A 27,133-nucleotide genomic window follows, 5' to 3' on the forward strand; every position below is an offset into this window, starting at 1 on the left:
CAATTACTTATTTTTCTTTAAACAAACGGCAGTAGCGTTATGTTTTACCAAACAAAAATTGGATTAGTTTGTTATTTTATTTTTGATTATATTTCCAATAAACTAAATATTCAATAAAAAGACAATATCTCAAAAGATAAAAACAATATTATATTGTAGTCATAAAAATAAATAGAAAACAGGCAATTTTTATCTGCACAATAATATCTAATATTGATAGGGATAAAATCGATAATGATAATCATAATATGATAATCATTATTACTATAATATATGACTAATATCAAAATACTAAATCTAATTCATTGCTTCGATATAAAAATATGTATCTTTAGAATAATGTAAATAATTAAAAATTGTATCATAATATGATTGTTTTCTTTTAAGATATTACTAGTAACGCCATCTATTATAAATTGGAAGAACGAATAGTATTTTCTATTTAGTACCAACAGCGAAGTTTAGATGTCGTTAGTGGCACATAAACTAAAAAATTTTATTCAAATTCCATTTTGACCGTTTAATCATAAATAATCATAATATTAAGGACTAATATTTTACAATTTATATAAAATTGTTTGTGGACAAGCCGACTGTTTATTTTCAAAACATTTGTTTTGAAAATAAACAGCTTAGCTAAAATAATAGGCTTGTCGCCTATTATATCTATAAAAATTATATTGGTAAATGATTTGTAATATTAATGAACTTTGAAACTGTTTGACGGACTACTGTTAAATTTTACCCAATAATAACAGAATTTTTCATTATGTAGGTTTTTAATACTATCCACGTTGTTGTGACTCATGGCGCTGCACGAAACACTACTTTATACCGTTTTTATTAGTCTATAATATATGTGTATACAGTATACACATGGCAACACAACGTCCGTATGGTTTTGCTTGTATTATATAAACAATTAGTTACCTTATCGGCTTTATCCGTGGGGGGAGAAGCCGGTGGACTACGGGGTAAGCCGAGATCCTCATCATCATCGCTGTCTCCTCGACCGCGCCGCCGCACCGCCGCTACAAGCTCCGCCTGGTGAAGAAAACAAATACAATTATTAAAATTTCTTAAATTCGACCTCAATTCCCTGGCCCCTAAGACCTAAATAAATGACGCCCCACCAAAAATTGCCGGGGGGAAATGCCCGAGTTATAGGGAAAACCTCGATGCCCGTACCCGGACTGGCTCACGGGAAGAATCGTTTCATAATTCTTACTAAAAACGTTATTTAAATTTATATTTTAGTTATTTAAATTTATTAACTAATTTATTATTTAATGTGTTTTATTGTTTTAGTATAAATGTATTTTTTGCAATTAAAAAAAAACAATTTATACGTTGTTTTTTGAATAACCATTTTACTACATTAAATAGATTATAGAACTGACTGGAGATGGAGAGGAAGTTATAACCAAGGAAAACTCTCAATTCTCAACAGCATGAGTGTAGAAGTTGGTAGTTTGTACCTCGTAAAGCACGTAAAACCGTTGGTCCTGCCTAAGCTCTTTGTCGTGTCGGATTCCCGTCCGTGAGGATTGGTATAGGGCTTGTTAAAATTTTAAATGAGTAAAGATTTAAATTATATTTACATACATAATATAATTCAACTCAATCAATTATTAATTTACAAAAGAAATATTTTACTCTGTTAACAGGAAATGTATGATATATGCAAATCGCGAACTTATTCTGACAGTTTTTAATTGGTTAAATGTTTTCAAACTGAGCTCCGTACCCAATTATTACATTTTCAATAGGAACAAAGGCCCTTTTACTAACTAAAACATACAAAAGATCAAAGATAGAATATTGTAATTAAAAATAATCGCAACAATAAATACTAATTATTCTCGAAATTATGTCAATAAAAGGATACGATACGGTTATCAAAGCAAATGTTTCCGTCCGCCTTATAATTAATATATATGTGTACATGTAGACACACATACATGTGTGTATTAAATATATATTAAATTATTTGTAAATATGTGAAGAGAATACATATGACTAAGCGAAATGCAATCAATTTTAAAACTTTGATTGCATCTATGCAATCAAGGAGATGCCCTGTTGTAGCCACGATTTACGACTTCTTTGGAGCCGGAATTAAAGACAATGATTCCTTACGTGTAGAATTTAAAAACATTCAAAATGCTCAGTGGGATCATTTTAAAGATCGCGTTGGTACAACATAATCTTTTTGATATGTAATTTTTTTTATACTATAGTTAGGCGGACGAGCATATGAGCGACCTGATGGCAAGAGGTCACCAACGTCCATAGACATTGGCATTGTAAGAAATGTTAACCATCGCTTACATCGCCAATGCGTCACAAACCCTGGGAACTAAAATGTTATGTCCCTTGTGCCTGTAATTACACTGGCTCACTCACACTTCAAACCGGAACACAACACTACCAAGTTTTATTTTGCGGCAGAATATCTGATGAGTGGGTGGTGTCTACCCAGACGAGCTTGCACGAAACCCTACCACCAGTTAATTATAGTACATGTTGGATTATTTAGTGTAGTTTTTTAACGTAATATTAATAAATGCCCCCTTAAATTACCGAACAGGTTTTGTTTTACGCAAGACTCCCGCGGATAGAACCTATTTACAATATAAACCCACCAAATTATATTAACAACAACATAAGCTATATGAATATTTGTTTATCACAAAGCATATCTACCCATTAAAGTCTTAATTAGTTTGTTTTATATTATATATATGTATATATGCTGATGGTGTTTCTTATATCAATAAATAAATATATCTTTATATATAATAAAATACAATTCAATGGTTATCAAAATACTAGGTGATCACAATTTGTAATTATGTTATTTTAAATCGAGATAATCGGGGGAATCGGAATTTAAGAATCTGCTCGGAGTACTTTTCTTCCGGTTAAATATTTTTACTCTACTAGTTTCTTCTTTTACATACGTACTAACCAATTGTTCCGGCTTCGCACGGGTAGATAAGAAAAAAGTATTTGGATAGGGTTTGCGTAAAAACCGTTCTTGGTGAGCGTCTACATCGGGGAAGGGGTGACTGTGACAATTTTCAAGTCAATCAGGCGTATAGTTTAGGAGATCTCATGATGAGTGATATTTCGCTAATATATAGTTAACAATGTAAATGATTCTTATGAATATTATTTATTGATATTATATATTAATATATATACTTGTCACAAGTATGTATACTACATACACAATCCCCCTTTTTATATTTGATTCAATTATTTATAGTAACGTGTAGTGGAATTAATTTTAGCCGTGTATATAATAAGGACAAATACTTTATTAAATCATTTAATTGGTTTCCAGATAAATAATTTGTTAACTGTAAGATTATTGTAAGTATGATGTTAATTATTTTCCTTATTTAACTTATTAATTATTTTTCTTCCCCAAAAAGCAGAGGACGTCTTCGCTTAGAAGTAGGACATTTATAATCTATTTTTTCTTTATATCCTTTTTACTAAGAAGAACGGACACAAAAAGTATATATGTAAATATGTAACGTGATCTTAGAACTTAATTTATCCCTAATTCCTAACTTTTAAATAATTTTGCCGTGTGGTGACGGCGACGAATATCACCACCCCATCTCATCCCGTGGGGGGCGTAGAAGTCGACCCGAGGGAATATACACCAGAGAACGGGCAGCAGCGTCTCTCTGAGTACTATGACTAACTTACTGCGATCGCCAACCCGTCTGCCAAGCGTGGCGATTATGGCATATCCCCTCATGATTCGCGCAAATAAACCACGGCCCCTAGTCCCCGGCAGCCCTGCTATTCCTAGCCTTGGTAACAGCTGTGGTAACGGCGGGGCAGGGGGTGCTAAGAATCCCCGGCAGATTTCGTGTTACCAACACCGACGACCTCTGGCCCTGGCAACATATAACACGCGTACACTGCGGACCAACGAGAAGATCATCGAACTGGAGGAAGAATTGAGCAGGTTACACTGGGATATCGTCGGATTATCCGAAGTCCGAAGACAGGGGGAGGATACGATGATCCTGAAATCCGGTAACCTTCTCTATTTCCGAGAGGGCGATCAACTGTCTCAAGGTGGTGTCGGGTTCATAGTCCACAAGTACCTCGTTAACAACGTTGTGAAAATCGAGAGCGTGTCGGCTAGGGTGGCGTACCTTATACTCAGAATCACCAAGCGGTATTCTTTGAAGGTCTTACAGGTATACGCGCCGACTTCGACACACTCCGACGAAGAGGTTGAGGTCATGTATGAGGATTTATCTAAAGCCATACATACCAACAAGACTCATTTCACTGTTGTAATGGGGGACTTTAACGCGAAGCTGGGCAAACGATTCGGTGATGAGTTAAAGGTGGGACCTCATGGAATTGGAGACCGCAACCCTCGGGGCCAGATGTTGGCCGACTTTATGGAGAAGGAGGGACTTTTTATGATGAACTCCTTTTTCAACAAGCCAGGTCAGCGTAAATGGACCTGGGTGAGCCCTGATGGGAAAACCAAGAATGAGATAGACTTCATCTTGTCGACGAGAAGACAAATATTTAATGACGTCTCCGTGATCAATGCAGTCAAAACTGGGAGCGATCACAGACTCGTAAGAGGCTCGTTAAATATCAATGTTAAACTCCAGAGGTCCCGACTGATGAAGTCTACGCTCCGACCATCACCTCTTCAAATCCTAAATCCCGAAGCCTTTCAGCTCGAACTCCAAAACCGATTCGATTGCCTAGCAGACTGCGAGGAAGTGGACACATACAACGACGAGCTTGTGGAAACTGTCCGTACGGCTGGGTCTAAGACCTTCAAGACCAGTCGTACAAAAGGAACCAAAAAGATCTCTGCCTCTACCCTACGGCTTATGGAGGAAAGACGGAAAATGATTCTGACGTCCCCAGCTGATACTGCCGGCTATCGGCTGATCAACAGAGAGATTTCAAAGTCTCTAACTCGCGACACTCGCCAATTTAATACAATGCGCATTAAAGAGGCCATCGAGCGGAACAAAGGCTCTAAAGTGTTCGCCAGAGATCTGTCTGTTGGTCAGAGTCGTCTGTTGGTCAGAGTCAACTGACAAGGCTGAAAACTGAGGATGGCAGAATAGTCACGTCAAGATCTGAGCTGTTGGAAGAGGTTGAGAAGTTCTACGGTCAGCTGTACACGACAGCTCAATCACCTGTCAGTAGTCATGCTGCAGATCCCAGAGCAAGACTAACCCGACACTACACTGAAGATTTTCAGGACGTCAGTCTTTTCGAGATTAGAATGGCTCTCGGACAACTCAAAAACAACAAGTCACCTGGTGATGATGGTATTACAGCCGAGCTTCTGAAGGCGGGTGGTACACCGATCCTCAGGGCTCTTCACAGGCTTTTTAACTCCGTCATTGCCAAAGGTCAAACGCCAAAAGCATGGCACAGAGGTGTGGTGGTACTTTTCTTTAAGAAGGGTGATAAAACCCTTCTGAAGAATTACAGGCCCATCTCACTGCTGAGTCATGTTTACAAGTTGTTTTCGAGAGTCATTACGAATCGTCTCGAGCAAAGGCTTGACGACTTCCAGCCACCCGAACAAGCCGGATTCCGGAAAGGCTTTAGCACCATAGATCACATACATACGCTGCGGCAAGTTATACAGAAGACTGAGGAGTATAACCAGCCACTTTGCTTAGCGTTTGTGGACTATGAGAAAGCCTTTGATTCGATCGAAACCTGGGCCGTGCTGAATTCTCTTCAAAGGTGCCAAATTGATTATCGGTATATCAGGGTGTTAAAGTGCTTGTACGAGAACGCCACCATGTCGATCCGACTCCAGGATCGGAACTCAAAACCAATCCAACTGCAGAGAGGTGTAAGACAGGGAGACGTGATATCTCCGAAACTGTTTACCGCTGCATTGGAAGATGTTTTCAAGCTTCTGGACTGGAACGGACTTGGCATCAATATCAACGGCGAGTACATCACTCATCTTCGATTTGCCGATGACATCGTAATTATGGCCGAGACCTTGGAAGACCTCGGCACTATGCTCGATGACCTCAGCAGGGTTTCCCAACAAGTGGGTCTAAAAATGAACATGGACAAGACGAAAATCATGTCGAACATCCATGTTGCACCCACTCAAGTCAAGGTTGGAAATTCTGCACTCGAAGTAGTAGTAGTAGTAGGTAGGTCCAACTTCGAGAAAGAGGTCAATCGTCGAATTCAACTCGGCTGGGCAGCGTTCGGGAAGCTACACGATATCTTCTCATCCCAAATACCGCAGTGTCTCAAGTCGAAAGTCTTCGACCAGTGTGTGTTGCCAGTGATGACTTATGGATCAGAGACGTGGTCGCTCACAATGGGCCTCATAAGAAGGCTCACGGTCACTCAAAGGGCAATGGAGAGGGCTATGCTCGGAGTTTCTCTGCGAGATCGAATCAGAAATGATGAAATCCGCAGACGAACCAAAGTAACCGACATAGCCCGAAGAATTGCTAAATTGAAGTGGCAGTGGGCGGGGCACATTGCTCGCAGAACCGACGGCCGCTGGGGCAGAAAGGTTCTCGAGTGGCGACCACGAACCGGAAGACGCAGCGTGGGCAGGCCCCCTACAAGGTGGACCGACGACTTAGAACGAGTCGCGGGAAGCCGTTGGATGCGGGCAGCGCAAGATCGGCCAACGTGGAAATCCTTGGGGGAGGCCTTTGTCCAGCAGTGGACGTCTTTCGGCTGGTGATGTGATGTGAAATAATTTTTAATTTTGCACACATATCTAGGTTTTATGACAATATAAAATAGCAAAAAAGTTTTTATTAAAAAAATTATAATTTCGAAAACACCATAGTTGAGTTTAAAGTATAAAATTAAGTTAATATTTAAATTCAAGTATCACAAAAAAGCAAAGCGTGATTTCTCCTTACAATTTTATGACTTTACATAAAAGCGTTTAAAAAATGTATGAATAAAATAATACTCTTTGCATTTTTAATGTGGTTTTTATTTCATAATTAATATATATTAATCCTGAGCAGTTAAATAGTATTTTTTATTAAAATTATTATAATTTTTTCTTCATATATTTATGAGCCCGCGAAATTTTTGTTTTGTTTTGTCGTATTTATACACCAAGCTGCATTGGAGCAGCTGTTGAAAGGAGGAGAACGCTTCAGCCCAGCAGTGGGACATTTGCTTCATCTAATTCGGTCCGCTACTAACGAATGTATTTCTAAACATATATTCACTTCCGTCTGCTCGCAACAGACAGACGATGCTTATAAAATACTGTAGCTTTTATTCAAGTGTTTATAACAATGTTCACAATTAGTATTTTGGAAAACACTTACAATACAATGGTTATAAGTTTTTATAAATTTATTTTTTTGAGAGTTTTTTCAGCGATCATGTAACTCCTTTAGGAGCTTACATACAAATGAGATATATAATCTAATTAAGGTCTTAATTATAAGATGAAATAGCATATGATAAGAATGATGATGAGAAAAGGTATTTAAAACCTACCCATAACCGACCGATCTTCGACTGTGACACCCATTTAAACCTTCTCCGCCATGTTTGACTCATACCCTCCACTTCACTTCTGAACTTATCACTATGGAAACACTTTCATTATGTAACACTTGATAATCACTCATCCATGTTACTTGGAAGTTCACCGCACTCCGCGTTTAAACTTAAGTCCACTCTTGTATCAATTAAAATAACTTTATATATTTATCTTAAGCGACAATCAATCTTTATACGCATCTGCGAAATGACTAATATTGTAGAAATTAATGAAATTCGATTTTCGAATAATCGTCCAGAAATCAAATTTCTTATTGTGTAATTTGGCGGTTTACTTAATTTTTGTTCAGGAATATTAAACCAATGTTGTCTCTTATTTTCGAATGTCGAATCAATGATGATAGAAAGAGAAGAAGTCAATGTTTATCGGGACACCCGCTAAACGAACTTTATTAACAAGTTCATAGGATTTTAAATTAAAGACGTCTAATTTAATTGGTGACACAATGATCACTCGCTGAACGAGTCGATTGTGAGTCAATGGTCAGGCTGTTCGTCCAGTTAACGTAATACGAATTTGAACAAGATATCGTGTTGATATTTTCCTGTTAAGTTATTGAGAATGGTTGATGCTCGTGAAATATATTAATATATCATATGCATTTACTATACTTTATACTTATCTTTGGGGGTAAAATAACTTTGAAATCAGTGGCATCTAATATGTTTTATATATTATTCATTATCATTAATATTCGTACCCTGGCGACTGAGCTTCGCTCGGCTCAAATCATTAGTTGTGATGGATTATATTTTTTTCAGGAAGGAAACCTATATAGATAAAAATAAAGAGCAAAACCATATATAAATACAAAATTTGAGTAAAGTTGTTAAAGTTCCTGAGATACACGAAATAAATTCATATATACATACACAAGAATTGCTTATTTAATATTAGGAGTATTGTTTATTATTATATATATATATGTTATTAAGAACTTATATCATCTTTATATAAAATATAATATGAGATAATAAAATTTGCGATCCTACAAAATATGACTAAGCGCCAACTAGTGGTAAGTGAAGGTAGCTCGCGTAACGCAAATAATGAAAAACAAGTTCATTAACCTTTGTGCACGCGTTGCGCTTCGCATCCTATGGACGGCAGACGTTATTAACATTTTACGTAAAACAGTGAATAATGGTTACTGTTAATTATTATTTTGTTTTCGAGCGCCATTTCTTAGTATAAGTTATAAATATGATATATAATGGATTCAGTTTAAAGAACTGATACCTAAACGTATTTTTCATAGAACAAAATTTTTGCCGCAAAATTCATGTTTTATTTTACGTTTCTTAATTTAAATATTATCTAAATACTGTTTTAATAAAGTCTAATAATGTCCCCCAGACCGATTTTGACCACGGCGGCCAATCTCAAGAGAGATAAGCCAACTACGCAGGAGATTCTCTACCTCCTAACTCTCTATTCCCTAACTCTCATAATCCGATGGGACGGCAATCCGACACGACCGCAAAGAGATCAGGCGCAGGACCAACGGCTTTACGTGCTTTCCGAGGCAAGGGAGTGTACACATTTCCAACTTCCCGACTCCGGGTTGCTACTGAGAATTTTCTGACAGAAAAACCCAATAACTTTTTATGGGCCGACCTGGGAATTGAGCCCGGGACTTCCGGGTCTGCGGCCTTGCAAATAGCCTCTAAGCCAACGAGACAGTCAATCGTTCATATCAAGCGTGATCACGCGCAATTCCAAGAAGAATTTTTAATAACATAAAAGTATCCGATTTGTGAAAAGTTAGTACTAAGCCGTTTAAGCAATTACGAAATACGTATACGCGTGAAAATCATAACAATTTCAATATTACAACACAATGGAAACATTATCGGGCCATCGCCATTGTTTCGACGAATGCCTCTTCACACGACGTATACTTTACACTAAGATTGCGTTCAGTGAAAGATTAATAACACCCGTGTTTTCATGTCACAGAAAATTTTTGTCACGTAAATTTTATTTCTTATTATTTATATATAAAATTTAAGTAAATCATCGCGAACATAGATAGGGGCAGGAGAAATTATAACCCGAAAATTAAAAATAACGTAATATTATGCCAACACAGAGCAAAAAAAATGAATCATACCATTATTATATACATATCGAACTGTTGTCTGTTGTCTCATCATGATTGAACCACTGGTCCGACTGAATTTGATAAAGATGGACGTTGTTTGCGATCTAGATACTTAGGCTTGTAAATTACTACTATTATATATTTTTCTTCTTAATTTTTTTATTTCGTAGCCATGTGTTCTTTTTACGCGAAAATATAATTAACTTAATTGCACCTGACCTGCACAAAGCTCTTTATATCAAAAGTTTTATGATTAGAAATTGGTGGTAGAGCTTTGTGCAAGCTCGTCTGGCTAGATGCATCCGCCTAATCTCTTATTCTACCAGTCAAGCAGCATATTGTTGGCTTCCGGTTTGAAGAATGAGTGATCCAGTATTACAGGTACAAGGGTCGTAACATCTTAGTTCCCAAGGTGCCGCAATTGATTTAAAGAATAGCTATTTATTAAAATCAAATATGAAATAATTCATCCAATTTCAATGAATTCATTGTATTAATATTTAAATTTTTAACCTTAAATATAATATAATTCGATTGTTACTATACTGATGAAATCTACTTTCAAGTCCATAAAATATCAAGGTTAATGAGATGTAAAGGTTCATCTGAACCTTTTGATGGTAAGTGGTACCTCTTTACATATATATACGTACATATAGTTGTTATATTAGGTTTACTTTAGACAGTTTTCATTTCCAGTGATTAAAAGTTAAATTTTTGAAACAATAGTAGCAATGACAATTTTTTCAGAAATTACTAATATGACTATTTACCCCCGAATAGTTTGAGTTAGTAGTGGGGACAAGCTAGACGGCCTGTAAACCATTGTGCTGTTGACATTTTTAAATTAGTACATAGAGACCTAATTTGTTAAAAAACTATTGTGTATTTCAACTAACTATACCGAATCACTAGATTTTCAACACATTAGTGTTTTCTAGAATACAAGTCTTTATAGTTGTATGCAACAACAAAATCAGTTAAGTAAAAATATGAAGGAGATATATAAACAAATCTTAGATTTACATATTCAATGCGATTCTAATATCTGTTATATACAATATACAATAAACAGTTAATGATTAATATATATATATGTATTTATAATACATTATAATATAACACTATTTCTCATATACACTTTAATTTTACTTCCAAAGTAACAACAATCTCGTCGACATTCAAAACGCCATTTGACTTTTCGAGACGTGTTGTATGTTTTATTTACCACATAACTGTTATATACACTGTTTTCCTCGTTTAATATTAACTTGTTTACAATGTGTATCAAATAACCTTAACCACAAACTTGCTTGTTCAAAAACCTATCATAAACTTCGAATAAAGTCAAATCGATTCAACACTGTCATTATTAACAAATTTCCAGATTTTACCAGTTTTATCCGCCCTAAAGTGGTTCTATAATGCTTTCAGAAAGATTATTGTTCTATCAAATATCGTGTTTATCAAATATAAATATATATATATATATATATATATTAGTATTAAGATGTGAACTATCGCCCATAGAAATTGGTGCTGAAAGAAATATTAACCCTTCCTCACATCGCCAAGGCCCCAGCGACCTTTGGAACTTATTTATTACGCCCTTATGACATATGCCTGTAGTTACACTGGCTTACTCACCCTTCAAACCTCCGGTTTAAATACTTAGCAATAATAAATATTGCTGTTTGGCGGTAGAATATATGATGGGTGTGTGGTAACTACCCAGCGAATAAAAAATAAATCGGTAAAGAGTATCACACGATCCAAATCCAAGCTAGCAATCTCTCTAGCACTCTGATTGGTATACAAAGGATGAAAAACGTCTATTTATATGGTAATTTTTATTGTGTCCATTTTATATATTACATAGGCTTAAACCGCGATCGTGGCTTCATATTTCCCGACGTTTCGTCAGAGCAGCAGCAACTACTGAAGACAGGTTTTGTCGGCAATGTCAGGATAGTGTTGTCGAATAAAAAATATACGGCAACTGTTTTTTGTTCTCAAATAATCAATTCTGCAAACATGTGTTGTCCGTATAGTTTCTATTGTTTTGATTTCCAGGCAGCAGATGAATATACACATTTTAATTTGACCCGTATGTTGTATTTATTTTGTATAAAAAATTAATGTTTCATTGCTGAAATCAATGGATATATTGAACACACGATTGATTTAAAACTGTATACGTTGTTGATAAGTATCAATCGGTTGATTTCTTAAGCCTCAAAGCCTAAAAATTGAATGGAACATTAAGGAACGCTCGTGTAATAAATTATATTACAAAAACAATGATTTTTAGGATGGTAGATTATCTTGGAAATTAAATAATTTTATTTATCTAAAAGTGATATTTTAAATTAAAATAAGTCCTGTTCCTTTTCACCGGTTCTTCGCAGGTGTGAGGTGTTTATTTCCGAATCCGTGGTAGATTTTTGACGATCAATAAGCAAGTGTAACGCTTCTATATAGAATTAGGATTTCGACTATGACTTTTAATAAATAGACAGTACTAGCTACTCGCCCCGGCTTTTTTTATAGAATAGGAAGGCGGACGAGCATATGGTCCACCTGATGGTAAGTGGTCACCAACGCCCATAGACATTGGCATTATAAGAAATGTTAACCGTCGCTTACATCACCAATGCGCCACCAACCTTGGGAACTAAGATGTTATGTCCCTTGTGCCTGTAATTGCACTGGCTCACTCACCCTTTAAACCGGAACAAAACAATATCAAGTATTGCTGTTTTGCGGTAGAATATCTGATGAGTGGGTGGTACCTACCCAGACGGGCTTGCACAAAGCCCTACCACCAGATATCTACAACATTCATCATTTATTCAGCCAATTTTCACATATCCTTAAGGAATACTTGTACTTCCAAATCGTGTTATTTTCTATTCTATAAAAAAAAAAAATTTCTCGTGATAATTCACGAATGTGTAAGCTGTACTTAAATTAGTTGTTATAAAAACAAAGTATCTGATTAATTATTATAGATATGTAAGGAATTAAAATACGTTCGTAACATCGTGACTTAATCTTATTTCGAAACTCATTTGAATATCAAATGTAGGCGGCAGATTTATCTTGCGAAACCGAATGTTTTGGGTTAATATGTATATCTAAATGCGTAGAACGCTTTTGTTGTATTGGTTTATATTTATGTTTAAACATATTTTACTATCCATATAATAATTAAGAGCGAAAGTCCACTTGATTTAGATTGATTTTTAAATTTTTTAAACACTCTGAATACTATTAGTGCTTATATATTTATATTCATCGTTTACTATATAAATAAGAAAAACCATATTTGAAATAAGTTTTATACATAAAAAGCCGAGATAGCCTAGTGGTAAGAACGCGTGAATCTTAACCGATGATCGTGGGTTCAAACCCGGGCAAGCACCACTGAATTTTCATGTGCTTAATTTGTGATTATAATTCATCTCGTGCTTGACGGGGAAGGAAAACATCGTGTGGAAACCTGCATGTGTCTAATTTCACTGAAATTCTGCCACATGTGTATTCCACCAACCCGAATTGGAGCAGCGTGGTGGAATAAGCTCCAAACCTTCTCCTCAAAAAGAGGTGCGGAGGCCTTTAGCCCAGCAGTGGGACATTCACAGGCTGTACGGTTATATATAAACTTAAATTATGCTCATTCAATTTATATACAGTATGTATATCTTATATAATATAATAAATAATAAAACAAGATCTATTATCGTACATTAATTAACAGGAATAATGAATCGTGACTGGTTTCACACATCCCGACTCATTAATTAACGACTCGGCTGTATGCAAAAGGATACTGTCTGTATGGCAACATACATTGTAAGGGTTTTTATAACTTTAATACAATCTAGAAGTAAGTGTGATTATATTAGTTTAACTGTATGGGTTTATTATTATAATTTCTTTATTTACAAAATATAAATAAACATTACAGGTTGAACCTAAAGCGTTTACTTACTTAATTAATACAGTTTGTGTGTATTCCGCTGCCGTTTTGCGAAATACAAAGGGTATAATAAATACACATTACTTTAGATACTTTTTTTTTTTGTATTTATGAACTATTTTCAATTTTTTATTCGCATGTTGTGTTAACTTTTAATTGGTCACTTTGATAATAAGTTTGTATATATTATTTCTAAAGTGACTGTAAGTAAACCTAATAAATAAAAAAAAATAGATATAATAGTATGTTGTCGACAGGATATTTAAAGAAGAAGTTAATTAATAGTTGTTTTTACTTTTATAATAATATTATAAATGCGAAAGTATCTGTCTGATGGAATAAATTACGTACGTGGGTTATATTAGAAATTATAAGTGATATAACAATGGAATAAATGTAAATTATCGAAAACCACGAGTTACTTTTGTGTTGCAAATATTCGTCTCTTATTCCAAATTATGTCTTTGTTCCGTTTTAAATTGAAACGCTTGAATTTTGGAGTAATTGGGAAAAAAGTTTCAAGAAAAAAAAACACCTCGTCTTATCGCTTCTACTGGTGAAGGGAGGGTTCATTTTTCGGCCAGAGAATCGGAATTGCGATTCAAAAGGGAAATGCTGATAGCATTCTTCGGGTCTTCATTTATATACTAGCTATATATTTAAGGCTTGAATGTAAATAATTCTTATGTAAAACTTTACGTGTATTACCGTGTTATTTATAGTCATCCTTATAGTTTGTATTGACGCATGCGCACTGGGACATATTTATATCTTGTTTACGAACCGGTTACTTACACAATATCCATATTGGCCGCCCACATCCGAAAGTGGCGTTTAAAACCTAACAGGTAAACGTGATACCACTTTGATATTAATTCTTGTTTGTTTTGTATGCCGTGTTACTTTATGAGATACAAGAATGACACGTCGCGGCTTCTATGTCAGCGTGACGCGTTTGCTGAGCCGCGATGGTCCAGATACGACACGTGGGTCTTAAGCGAAGATCACGGGTTCCGAAACTAACAAGTCTGACGCTGAGGAGTCGTTTTCATCTGCTTCATTTGTGTGTATAATCTCGTGCTCGGAGGTGAATCGTGAGGTAGCCTGCATGTGGCGGATGTAACTCTATCATATGCACTAGCCACTAATCGCAACGTGATGGAATAAGCCTCACGCTCAGCAGAAGGAAGATTAATGTTATAGAATAAACATTAAGCAGCGAGAATGGAGAGAAAATAAAAATATATTATTGGATAAAAAGATATCTCTATGGATAGTCAGTCTGTCTGAATACACTGAGCTTACCACGTCTGGAAATTATTATTACGGAAATTTTAATATTACGCAGCTCCGAGATCGCAGTCCGTGGAGACTGGAATGCATTATTATTATATACAATGGGAATATCTGTTTATAAAAATGGCATTTTCATTTGTATTTTTATAAATTTTTCTTCTCATATGAAACATTCATTTAATATCAGTTTATTTAAAAAAAAAACACTTACGTAAGTAAGTAAGTCTTTGTATTTGCTATCAGCTGATATGTTGAAAACCCAAACGGTATTAGATTCTATAGACAAACCCTGGACCCTGGATAAAAAATCAGAAAGAGTTCAGAAGCATGACCAACGAATTCACGTGCTTTCCGAAGCATGAGAGTGTCACACTTCCAACTTCCAGGCTCCGGATTACTACTGATATATATATATATATATATATATATATATAGTATATAGTATCATATATATATATATATATATATATATATATATATATATATATATATATATATATATATATATATATGATACTGATAATCTTCAAAAGAAGAACCCATTAACTCTTTATCGGCCTGACTTAGGGTTAGATCCCAGGATCTCGGGATCTTCAGCCTTATATACCAAAAAGGCTATCAAGTTTGCAAACGTATTCATTTCTCAAAGAAATCAATAAGGCCAATAGGCTACAAGATTAGTATTTATCTTACTTATATAATCGTATCTCTTTTCGTTATATTTGTGTTAGTTGATACATTAAAGGGTATCAATAAGCCCAATATATATACCCAATATATAGGCGTTATTACAAAATAAAAATATACTTTACTCAAATAGGCTGTGATTCGTTATTTTACAGAATTATATCCGTACTGATGTTATAAATGAAGTGAGTTGGTTTGTTTATTACGCCTTCACATCTTAACTCGTAAAACCTTGCATACACGTTATCAGGGTTACTGAATATCTAACCTCCCCCCCCCCTCACAGACGAGTGCGAAGCTGCGGGCGGAAACCAGAATTAAATATAAAGGTACCACCGCGCACCGGAATGTAGATTTTTCCGGGAAAACCGACAGGAAGCTCATTAGTTACCTACTCTTTTACGACCATATCAATTACAAAGTTATGTCAGTTAAATACATTTAAATTATTTCAGTCATATATAAAAAAGTGTATATATATATATTATATCGACGTTTTTTATCGTCTACAAAATCTTGTAGAATACTCTCTACTATGCTCCTTTTATAAATAATCTTTTTTTTTTTTTTTATATGCCCCGGGATGGCAAATGACTCTACTCCACCTGATGGTAAGTGGTAGTAGAGTCCAAACGCGATGACGGCCAGTACAGTCAGGAAGAATGTTCTGTACTAGCCGTCCCCGCCTTGCCGGCCCGCAAGATGCCTCTTCACGCCTCGTTTGAAGGAACCCGGGTTGTAAGAGGAGGGGAACACGTGAGCTGGTAAGGAATTCCATTTTTTGGTAGTGCGACAAAGAAAGGAGTTGCCAAATTTCTTTGTGCGCGATGGAATTGATGTCACAGTTAGGCGGTGACATCGAGAACCAGCTCGCGTGGACTTAAGAAGGAAGGGGGAAGCAGGAATTAGAGAGAATAATTCCTCAGAGCACTCGCCGTGATACAGTCGATAGAAAGCGCTCAGTGCTGCTATCTCGCGACGCAATTGTAAAGGTTCAAGGGTGTTTGTGACCTTTACGTCGCCAATAATGCGTACTGCACGTCGCTGCAACCGGTCTTTATTTGCAAAGGATTTAAATTGATTAATTGCTAAAGTTAAATATAACTATGTTTTTTTTAATATGAACGAATACGTCACAGGAAGTATTGACTTTGAGGAGTCGGAAACTTGACTTCAGTTACAGATTATTATACAAAAACGATCAATTGTTATTAATATACGTTGTATTATTGTATATTTAATACTTAGTGGTAGGGCTTATAAACCTCAGATACATTAGCACCAAACGACGATACTTAGTATTGTTGTGTTCCGGTTGGAAGGGTGAGTAAGTTAGTGACTACAGGCACAAAGGACATGACATCTTAGTTTGCTTTGGTGGCGTATTGGCAAAATAAGGGATGATTTATCTTTCTGAAGGCGTCAACGTCCATGACAATTAAGCATCAGGTAGCCCTTTCGCCCGTCCGTCTAACTATAATATATATTTAAAACAGCATCCACTGATAAAACAAAAGAGTTCGATACAGATTTCTTTGACTCACAACGTATTTAAAAAAAAAAAAACGATTGTATAATTTTCACTTGCTATTAAATAAAATTTATTGAAAGATTGTATCAGTTCGCATACAATAACATCTTTATTACGTGCAGTTATAATTTGATGTCAAGTAAAAGTGAAGTGTTGATACGATTTCATTTAATCTCAGTGACGATAAAATTAGATAACAATTAAAATTCTATACAAACTTTCTTTTGAGGTGTTGATAAACCGGAGGCTAGAACACGTGGACTTAAATAGATTGAAAAATCTATGCTCGGAGTTTCTCTGAAGGATCGAATCCCAAATGTGGTGATCCGACAGAGAAACAAAGTTATCGAGTGAAGATTGAGCTCAGTGGTGTGACATTAGAGAGGCCAATGGCCAAGTAGACTTACAAGGATGTTTAAACTAGGAACAAATTAAAGTTTGCTCGCGTTATAATTCAGAATTGAAGAAAACGATGGAATTTCATAGTAACTTTCATCCCATTTTTCACTTAAGAGTAACGTTTTCAAAAATCATTCCATTATGCTAAAGTAATGTGTAATAGGAACCCGTATGTCAATTTTCATAAAGCTGAGTAGTTTGGTCTGTGCGTAGATATACATATATACTAAACAATTAAAAATTACATGTTGGACAATACGCGGGTTCAGCTAGTCAGTAAAATGATATTCATTGACATATTCATTAATAAATTGAAAAATTCTAGAATCGATAGGGTTTTCAAGTGTAATTGCGTAATGTAAGAAATACTTCATCTATATTAAACATGTCGATATAATGTTTTGATTGGGGATAGTAATTAGACAATTTTATTTTATTTATTATTTATTTATTATACACGAGATGGTCGGATTAGGTTAGTCATGAAACTTAAATTAAAATTGTAAACGAAATGGCTAGTTTTTTTGAAATATACGTTTATATTAACCTCAATAGTTTCGCAACACGACACAACGAAGAAAGGTAATGCGTTTATCGCTTGTATGCACGTTTGCGTTAGTAAAAAGCCTTAACGCTTCCACGAAGAATTAAGATTACCATTGAAAATAAATAATATAACAAAAGATATATTAAACATCACTAACCATATTGCATCACCATTGTTTTATATTATTTGCAGTTTACTTAACTTTTGAATATTTATATATTATTTATAATGTTCTGAATTTACTGTATATAATTTAGTTTTACGTGGAAACTTAATTGGTTTATAAAGAAGTTAATTAATGTTTGTAATATTTTCAATATGTTTCCCTAATAAAAGTATTCACGAGTGTAGTTAAGGCATTCGATAGTTTTCGTATTTTAAGTTACATTTAGATAATTAACTTGTGTTGTAACATATCGCTATTAATTAGAGATGAAAGTAATGTCTTGAATTATCTCAAGCCTCCGAGTACACGGACCGTGACAGATGTGTTTATATTCAAGTTAAGTACGCACTTGTATGTATGAATCATAAAACTTTCTAATCACGACATAAAAATCGTTTAAAACAAGTCAAAAATTTTATTGTAACTATTAAATAATATTAGGAGCTTGGTGGGATAATCTCCAAGCTGTTTTTTTGAGAGGAGACCTGTTGTCCAGCCGTGGGACATTGACAGGCTGATACTCTACTTTTGCTTTACGAGTAAAGCAAGAATTTTATTTAGAATTCGGGTAATTGAGAGACTTTTTATACTATTTTAGATATATTTTAGAGCTATGTACAATTAATAGCAACAATAAGATAATATAATTTGTGTTGTTGTTTATGTGATAAAAAAACATGTATTAAAGTTAAATAATAAGAGACGTGACTCGATTTTAAGAAAGAAATTATAAATATGACACATTTTTTGTGTTCGCATAATGATATCGCCTCCGTCGTGACAAAACTAAATAACTAACAGATTAAAAAATATCGAGGAAACACTAACGATTTTAACTAAATATTATTTTGACTGAATAAATTGTGGTATTTTTTTTAATAAAGTAGTAGATAAAATTAAGATATAAATCATAAATGTTTTAAATAATTACCAAAAAAACTTTAGTCGTGAACAGCCACGCTATATTCCAAAAACTCCGAAAAGCTTCTTTCAACGAACGCGCCATTTTTTTACAAACACAGCACACAAATAATAACGAAACGTTTTAAATATTAAAACTGTTCATGCACTTAAGAACTTCATAACAAAATTACACCCGTTATTTTTTTAAATTCGAACTCATTCGAATAACGTTACACTTAGAGATATTAATAAACGTAATTGACAGTACTTTTTTTTTTTAATTCGAAATTTGATATTCGATCACTGAACGGTTTTTATGAAAGCGCACACTCGAATATCGAACACAAACATCGCGAAATATAAACACGTCGATTTTGCGCGCGCGCCGTTTTTGAAAGTCTGACCAGTCAGCGAGACGGTACTGACTGAGGTGCATCCTACGAACATCATAGTTTTACTTTCTAAGCGAGATGTTCTATGATACGGTAGTTTTTTAAATTAAAACTGTTTTCATTATCATAATAAATGAGACTGATACATTTATCAAAATGTTTCTTCTATACACCTTTTACTAATATATTTTCTTTAAATAAAAATTTATTTAAAAAAGTCAAGACAATATTATTGAACGTAATGTATTTACCTACCATCTGTTTGTGTGTTTCAATAACTAAAGGTATTTTAATTATTATTTTGTTAATGAAGTTAATAATAGTGGACCCGTGTACTAAGTCACAAACTTATCGATAACAGCTAATATATTTATTTCTTTTATTATTAACTAGCAGCTCGTTCTGACTTCGCACGAGTAAATTAATACAATTATACCCCCCAATATTGCCCTCTTAAAGTTGAAATTTCCGCAAAACCATTCTAAGCGGATGCTTACGCTACAAAAAAAACTATTAAAGTTCCAAATTGCAGTTTTACTCAGTCAGGACAGAAGATTTTATAACAGAAAGACATAAGAGAATATGGGCCTGATGTCCGAGGTCACCATGAACATTGACAGAAATAATAACTATATACACCCACCCTCAATGATAACAACTACGAGAACTAAGTTTTTATGTCCCTTGCGTCTGTTATATAATAATGGTAATAATATTTTTTATTGCTCCACCTGCCCATCTCATTCTATACAAAATATACATAAAATTGCCTGTATCGCTAAACAATAAGACCACCTTCTGTGGACTTATATACCGTGTGTATCATAAGTACGTATATTAATTTTACGCGTGTGGTGTACAATAAAATATTACCCATCTTTATATCCAATTGTTCACTACTTTAGATCTTTGTAACAGCCTGATAATGTCCCACTGCTGGGCTAAGGCCTCCTCTCTCTCCCATTTGAGGAGAAGGTTTGGAGCTTATTCCACCACGCTGCTCCAATGCGGGTTGGTAGGAATACACATGTGGCTGGATTTCAATGAAATTAGACACATGCAGGATTCCACGCGATGTTTTCCTTCACGGTCAAGCACGAGATGAATTATAAACACAAATTAAGCACATGAAAATTCAGTGATGCTTGCCCGGATTTGAACCCACGATCATCGGTTAAGATTAACGCGTTGGAACCACTAGGCCATCTCGGCTTTTTTGCCAACGTCCATACCATGTTGAATACACCGGTTCTCGTCCGATCACCGAAGTTAGATCTAAACATTGCAATATAAATTGCTATTTGGTAGTACATAAACGATGAGAATGAAGACCCTTTATTAAACAAAACCAAATTTATTATTAATTATATTCGTCATGACTATCATATTGTTGTTAATAAGCTTAATAGTAAACATGAAAAGCCTTAGTTAAACATTGATTTCTCTCTTTCTGACATCATTGTTTTGACACTCGAAAGAAAGGGACAACATTGTTAATTACCCTCTAAACATTATATTTAACAACATTTATAAGCAAGGCCGAAACAATTACTACTAGTTATTATTATACCATCAGGGTTTCTAACCCTTAATACTGACAACTTAATTCTTATTGTGATTACAGTATGAATGGGGATAAGGAATAATAATAATTAAAACCAAATTATATCGAGATTTTTCTTAACAGTTACAATTTAAAATATAATAACTGCCGAATATACTTATATCAATGTGAAAGTACGTTTGTTTGTTCTGCTTTCAAAGCACAAACGCCTCCGTTTAAGACACGGAAACACGCACCGCTCACTCACTTCGTATCTCACTCGTGAAATATTTATAATCGACTTACGGTGATACGATATTTTCATCTGTATTACAAATCTATAGGCAAGCGTGCCACATCTTAGACCGTTTCGATGCTTAACATCAGGCAAGTCAACGGTCAAACGCTGGCCTTTTAGATTTTTTTTTTTTACAATCAATAAAAAAAAAGCTTATAATTTGACTGTCGCATATCACTTTCTGAAATCGCGTCCTGCGGTTAACTTCGAGCTGTAGACCACATTTTGACTTTTGTTTATATAATTAGTAGACATCTCGAGTGAAGATGAATGCACACTCGTGTCACATTGTACATAATTATAAATATATGTAAAATTTACATAAAATATAAACTCTCTCAAAATCTAGCAAAAAGACAAGATAAATAAACAGAAACTACTTTCACCGAAAAGATTACGAAAATATCTAGTCGCCGACATACAATTAATTATATTTTGGTCGATATTTCTCGAAGTGTCAACACGTTTGTTCAACATGTCTATTAATCACCAGCTAGAATCAAGTGGTACCATATTAATGGTAATCGACACGCGCGTCGCTAACGACTTACTAATAACAATACGACACGTTTTTGAATGGAATGAGTTTTTAATTGGAATGAAAATGCATTATTTTCATTCAATATTGAAGCGTACAAAAGGAAAACTAAATCCTAATCAAGAGAATTTAAAAAATTAAATAAAAGGAAACGAAACAGTGAAGCGAATTAGCTAGATTGTTTTGGCTTTGTTTAATATGCATAATCCTTACTAATATTATAAAAGCGAAAGCGACTTTGTCTGTTTGTCACGCTACCACGTCATAACTATTCAACCGATTTTTGTTATACTTTGCGTACACGTTGTTAGGGATAAAGGACGTAATCTAATACCTCCTACACGCGTGCAAAGCCGCAGGCGGTAACTAGTTTATAATATATGAAATACTCTGAAGGCTATCGTTTAATACCCAATGTGTGATATTATTTGCAAGATATTATACTATTCTTCATTACAATTGTTACAATCACTAATTATTATAGAATAAACACGCAATCATTCTCGTAAGTATACTTATACGTTTCTTTATTTTTTTTTTAATGCTTAGGAACAAATGTTTTTCGGACGCAGCTTCAATAATTCGCATTCAAATCAGAATTGCTGAACACAAATTTCAATAAATAAAGTATTTAATGTAAATTTTCATCCCCTTTATCACAACCTTAGTGGTCAAATTTTACTTAGTGATAACTTACTGTGTTAAAGGAACCCGTATGTAAATTATCATGGCGCTCATCCCCGTAGCTTGTGTTATGCGTTGATATGTCACCCCATCCATTAGCTTAGAAAATAGTTACTGCCGAAAATCGAGTAATAATCGGCGTAATAAGTGTGTTTTTTCTTTTGTCATTGTTATGAGTATTACAATTTCTTACGAAATAATTATTATATGTTTTTTCTTAACGTTTTTTACATTATAGGATTTATATTGAGAAGCAACAGTCAATATTTTATTTAATAAAATGTTTCTGAAAGCATATTCACCGAAGTCGATTTTGTTCGTTATGAAATGTTTGAATACATCTTATAATATTATATAAGCAATTATTGTATATTTTACTCGTATATATGTATATTGTGTATCTCGGAAACGGCTCTAACGATTTGACTCATATTTTTTATTTAGATAAGGTTTTTAATTTTATCAATAAATAGGCCGGAATAAATGCAATAATTTAGAAAAGATAAATATAACTAATTACTACTCATTAGAATCGAGCGAAGCCCGGTCGTCCCGGTACTTAACGATTAAAGCAATAAAAACCGATTCAATTAAAGTTTAGCATCTTTCAACTTATATTGTTTGACGGTAAATATCCACCACAATTATCCGCTCATTTCAAAGTACTTTTACTATATTTTCTTAATGAAATCGCACGAAAACGTCAGATGAAACTTGATAAGCGATCGCTAAAAAATTTAATGTCAGAAATAGCCTGGAGGCGATCGCTTAGACGTTAAGAACATTTGCATGCTAAAGGATATCACAAATACTTTTGAAATAATAACACACCTTTGGAAAACGATTGCCTTCAGACCATTTCTAGTTTTATTGCGAAACTCAAACTATAGACGACAATAAAAAAAAATCTGCACATTTTGTTTCGCCGGTTCTTCTTTTTAGATTTTTTACAATAAATAAGTATAATAATTCAATATTATATAAAGATTTTGCCTTTGACTTTAATTAACTTCCAATCATATAAATGGTAATACTTTTGTTTAAATGTATCTCTATGTACGTCTTATATTTATATTATTAGCATCAGTAGAGCTATTCTGTAAGAACAAGCTCGAAACTCACATCAGAAAACGATCGTGAAATGTCAGAAAGTGATTTTTTTTTTTTTTTTTTATAGAATAGGAAGGTGGACGAGCATATGGGCCACCTGATGGTAAGTGGTCACCAACGCTCTTAGACATTGGCATTGTAAGAAATGTCAACCATCGCTTACATATCCAATGCGCCACCAACCTTGGGAACTAAGATTTTATGTCCCTTGTGCCTGTAATTACACTGGCTCACTCACCCTTCAAACCGGAACACAACAATATCAAGTATTGCTGTTTTGCGGTAGAATATCTGATGAGTGGGTGGTACCTACCCAGACGAGCTTGCACAAAGCCCTACCACCAGTAAAACGCGATATTGACCCTAATAATTATAACATTAAAAGAACACACGCATCAAAATAATATATCGCCATTAGGTTGTGAACATTTCACGGGTGAGAAATGAAATGAGTTCCTACAGAATCTTTAATTAATTCATAACGTCTTTGTCTAGCTAAATTCATAGAGACAAATTAATTAAACATTCCCGAATGAGATCAGTGAAAACAATGTTATAAATAACGATATCGGAAGATAATATATTATAAAAAAAATTGCACCATCCAACGAATATTCCAAAGCAATCAAACCGGTTTCGGAACTGGTATCATTCTATTTTATCCAACATTTTAAATCAAGACATTTCGTTTTAACGCCTTATGAGAGCGCAATATGATTTTGTGAAGGATTATTTTAAGCTATTTTGGTTAATTTCGTCATCAAAAATCTTAAAATTTCTACCAACTGTATTGTAGTTTTTATGAATATTGTATCAAGAGTTGAATTAAAAAAAAGAAAACCAAGGTCTTTAATATACTTGCTTTATGATCTCACATAACGATTATATTAAAAAAATAGTGTTCGTAATATATTTATTAATGATATATATTCCCTAATAATATATATATATATATATAAACGCTGTTGTAGTTTGAACATGTGCCAAGAAATTTTTTATTTGGAAATGATATTATGGAAATATATTTACGTCATAATAAGAATTGATATTATATAACAAAGCTTTGTTGTACGCTTTTTTAAAATGAATGTAATATCGCGAATTTCTTCACTAGAACTTTGTATCTTTAAACGTAGTTTAGTTATGTAACGAATCCTTATGCTCTATAATAAGCTGTGTAAATTAAAACTAAGAGCTATCATCTTGCCAAGTTTCATTAAAATCGTAACGCATATAGATACATAATTTCAAAAATCGAACAATTGTATACAATAACTTAATAATCATCCTTACGTACAAATAATAATTAGAGATAAAATTAAATAGTTATTTTGAAACCTATATTTTTTTAATTTTTCAGATATATAATTTACTTTCCATAAATATGGCTTACAGAAAGTTAACAGTTTTATAATGTAGTTATATAGTTTTAACATGGGTTCTAATTGGAAAGTGTCATGTGTAGTTTTTAGTTTCATGTTGTCCTTCAACCATTATTGATTTGCTGGCAATGAGTCACAGGCATTAAACTCGAGGCTAAATTACCGTATCGCCTTATTTAAGCCTCATGAGTAATTTACCAACGATATTGAAGAAAAAACAACATTTTATAAGCACTAAGCAGTTTGGAACGTAAGTAGAAATTAAACTTTTGAGATTAATTTTATTATTTAATTTATATTTAAATGCAGCACAAAAATTTTTTTAACGATTTTAATTAATATAATATTAATATTTATTAAAAAAACAATTATATTTTTATTCATATATATATAACCTTTTTTTTAAATTAAAAACTTTTAACGATCTGACAGCTAAAGCGATATAAAAATGAACCACTGCACTTTCAAATTAAAAGTAAAAAAGTTCGATATTCGATTTTGACACGAACGCCGGCGGCGACGAGCGCGTTAGGATGGCGACTGCATGATTCATCCCATCTCGACGGATGGAAGGAAAACAAAGTACATATTGCTCCAATACACATGAACAGCACGCGGCTTTACTCGCTACATATATAACTGATCCACAGATAATATTGTAGCAATTATAAGTGCTTTTATAAGCAATTAGCAGTGTTTTATAGCAACTAGTTTTTGTATGAATAATGAATATTATATCTCGATTAATAGTGGCATGGGTGTTTTTTTTGTAACTGTACATATAAAAATAGTTTATTCTTTATTAGAAGCTTCTATTTAAGTACACCTGTCAGTGTGGATCATATCTTGCAAGTTTCAAACCAGTTTCCAACGAACGATAGAGCCGAAATTTATCACTTACTTTTTGGTCTTGCTGCTAATATACTTACTATTGTTAAAATACTTATTTATATATTTAAATTAATATTCATTCATTCAATTTTATAAAAATATAATCGATTTCAGAACGTAATCTTTATTATTTTATGAATTTCATTAATTATTAATAAAATGTAAGGATAATAAAAACATACAAGTAAAAAACTTTGTTCCTAAATATATGTTATTCGTATTAATACATGGATTAAACAATAATAGTAAATATAAAAAAATAAATCGATAATAAAGTATATAATATTTTTTGTCTAATATAGTTGAAATAAATCTTTATAGACAACTATTATAATTCATCATAAAATCAACAAAGCAAGCTCGTAATTCGTGAATGTATGTACATAACTAATTTATATACACATAAATCAATTAAATTAGTATATAGTATCATAACTATTACTTTATATGTATATGTATTATATTTCTATTTACGGAAAATCAATTAGTTTAACTGACATTAAGAACGCTGATGAGATTTAAATGAAGAAAAATATACCAAGCGAGATGTGCTTGATGTTATTATTACGTAATTATCAAAATTGAATAAGAAAAAACATATGAAAGATTAAAGCTAGTAAAAAATATCGTTTAAATATTTGGCTGATATTATGAACATTATAAAATAATTAATTTAAATGAAGGCTAATGCCTCCTCTCCCTTTTGAGGAGAAGGTTTGGAGCTTGTTCCACCACGGCGCTCCTATGCGGGTTGGTAGAATACACATGTGGCAGGATTTCAATGAAATTAGACACATGCAGTGTTTTCCTCACGATGTTTACCTTCACCGTCAAGCACGAGATGAATTATAAACACAACATATACGCTGCAGTGCTATTCTATTCTCACTTCATTACTCACCGTGATACGTTGACAACCGACTTATGGATGATATACTATTTTCATGCGGGTATTCTTGAAATGTTTAATTATTATGGTCAATGTCGTATATAACTTTCTGACATTTCACGACAAGTTTCTGCGGTGAATTTCGAGTTTATTCTTACAGAATAGTCCTACTGCACAATTACATGAAAATGAAAAGAACA

The 27,133-nt window shown here is 33.7% G+C and overlaps 2 protein-coding genes across 5 annotated transcripts in view; one reads left to right on the forward strand and one right to left on the reverse strand.

The window, feature by feature from the left end:
- Positions 1-27,133, forward strand: part of LOC126776758 (yemanuclein) — a 425,903-nt gene that overhangs the window by 153,203 nt on the left and 245,567 nt on the right. The gene's annotated exons all lie outside the window — the stretch shown is intronic.
- LOC126776736 (uncharacterized) overlaps positions 1-27,133 on the reverse strand; it is a 129,761-nt gene that overhangs the window by 29,930 nt on the left and 72,698 nt on the right. For 2 of the 4 annotated variants that reach the window (XM_050499448.1, XM_050499447.1), the window contains one exon: positions 931-1,044. In XM_050499448.1, the coding sequence (XP_050355405.1) occupies positions 931-1,044 (114 nt within the window). Of the gene's footprint in view, positions 1-930; positions 1,045-7,524; positions 7,999-25,548; positions 25,681-27,133 lie in introns of those variants that run through there. The other 2 variants (XM_050499450.1, XM_050499449.1) reach the window with 2 other exon arrangements.

The sequence above is a fragment of the Nymphalis io genome, chromosome 21 (assembly GCF_905147045.1).
Source record: "Nymphalis io chromosome 21, ilAglIoxx1.1, whole genome shotgun sequence".
NCBI classification, from domain to species: Eukaryota; Metazoa; Arthropoda; class Insecta; order Lepidoptera; family Nymphalidae; genus Nymphalis; species Nymphalis io.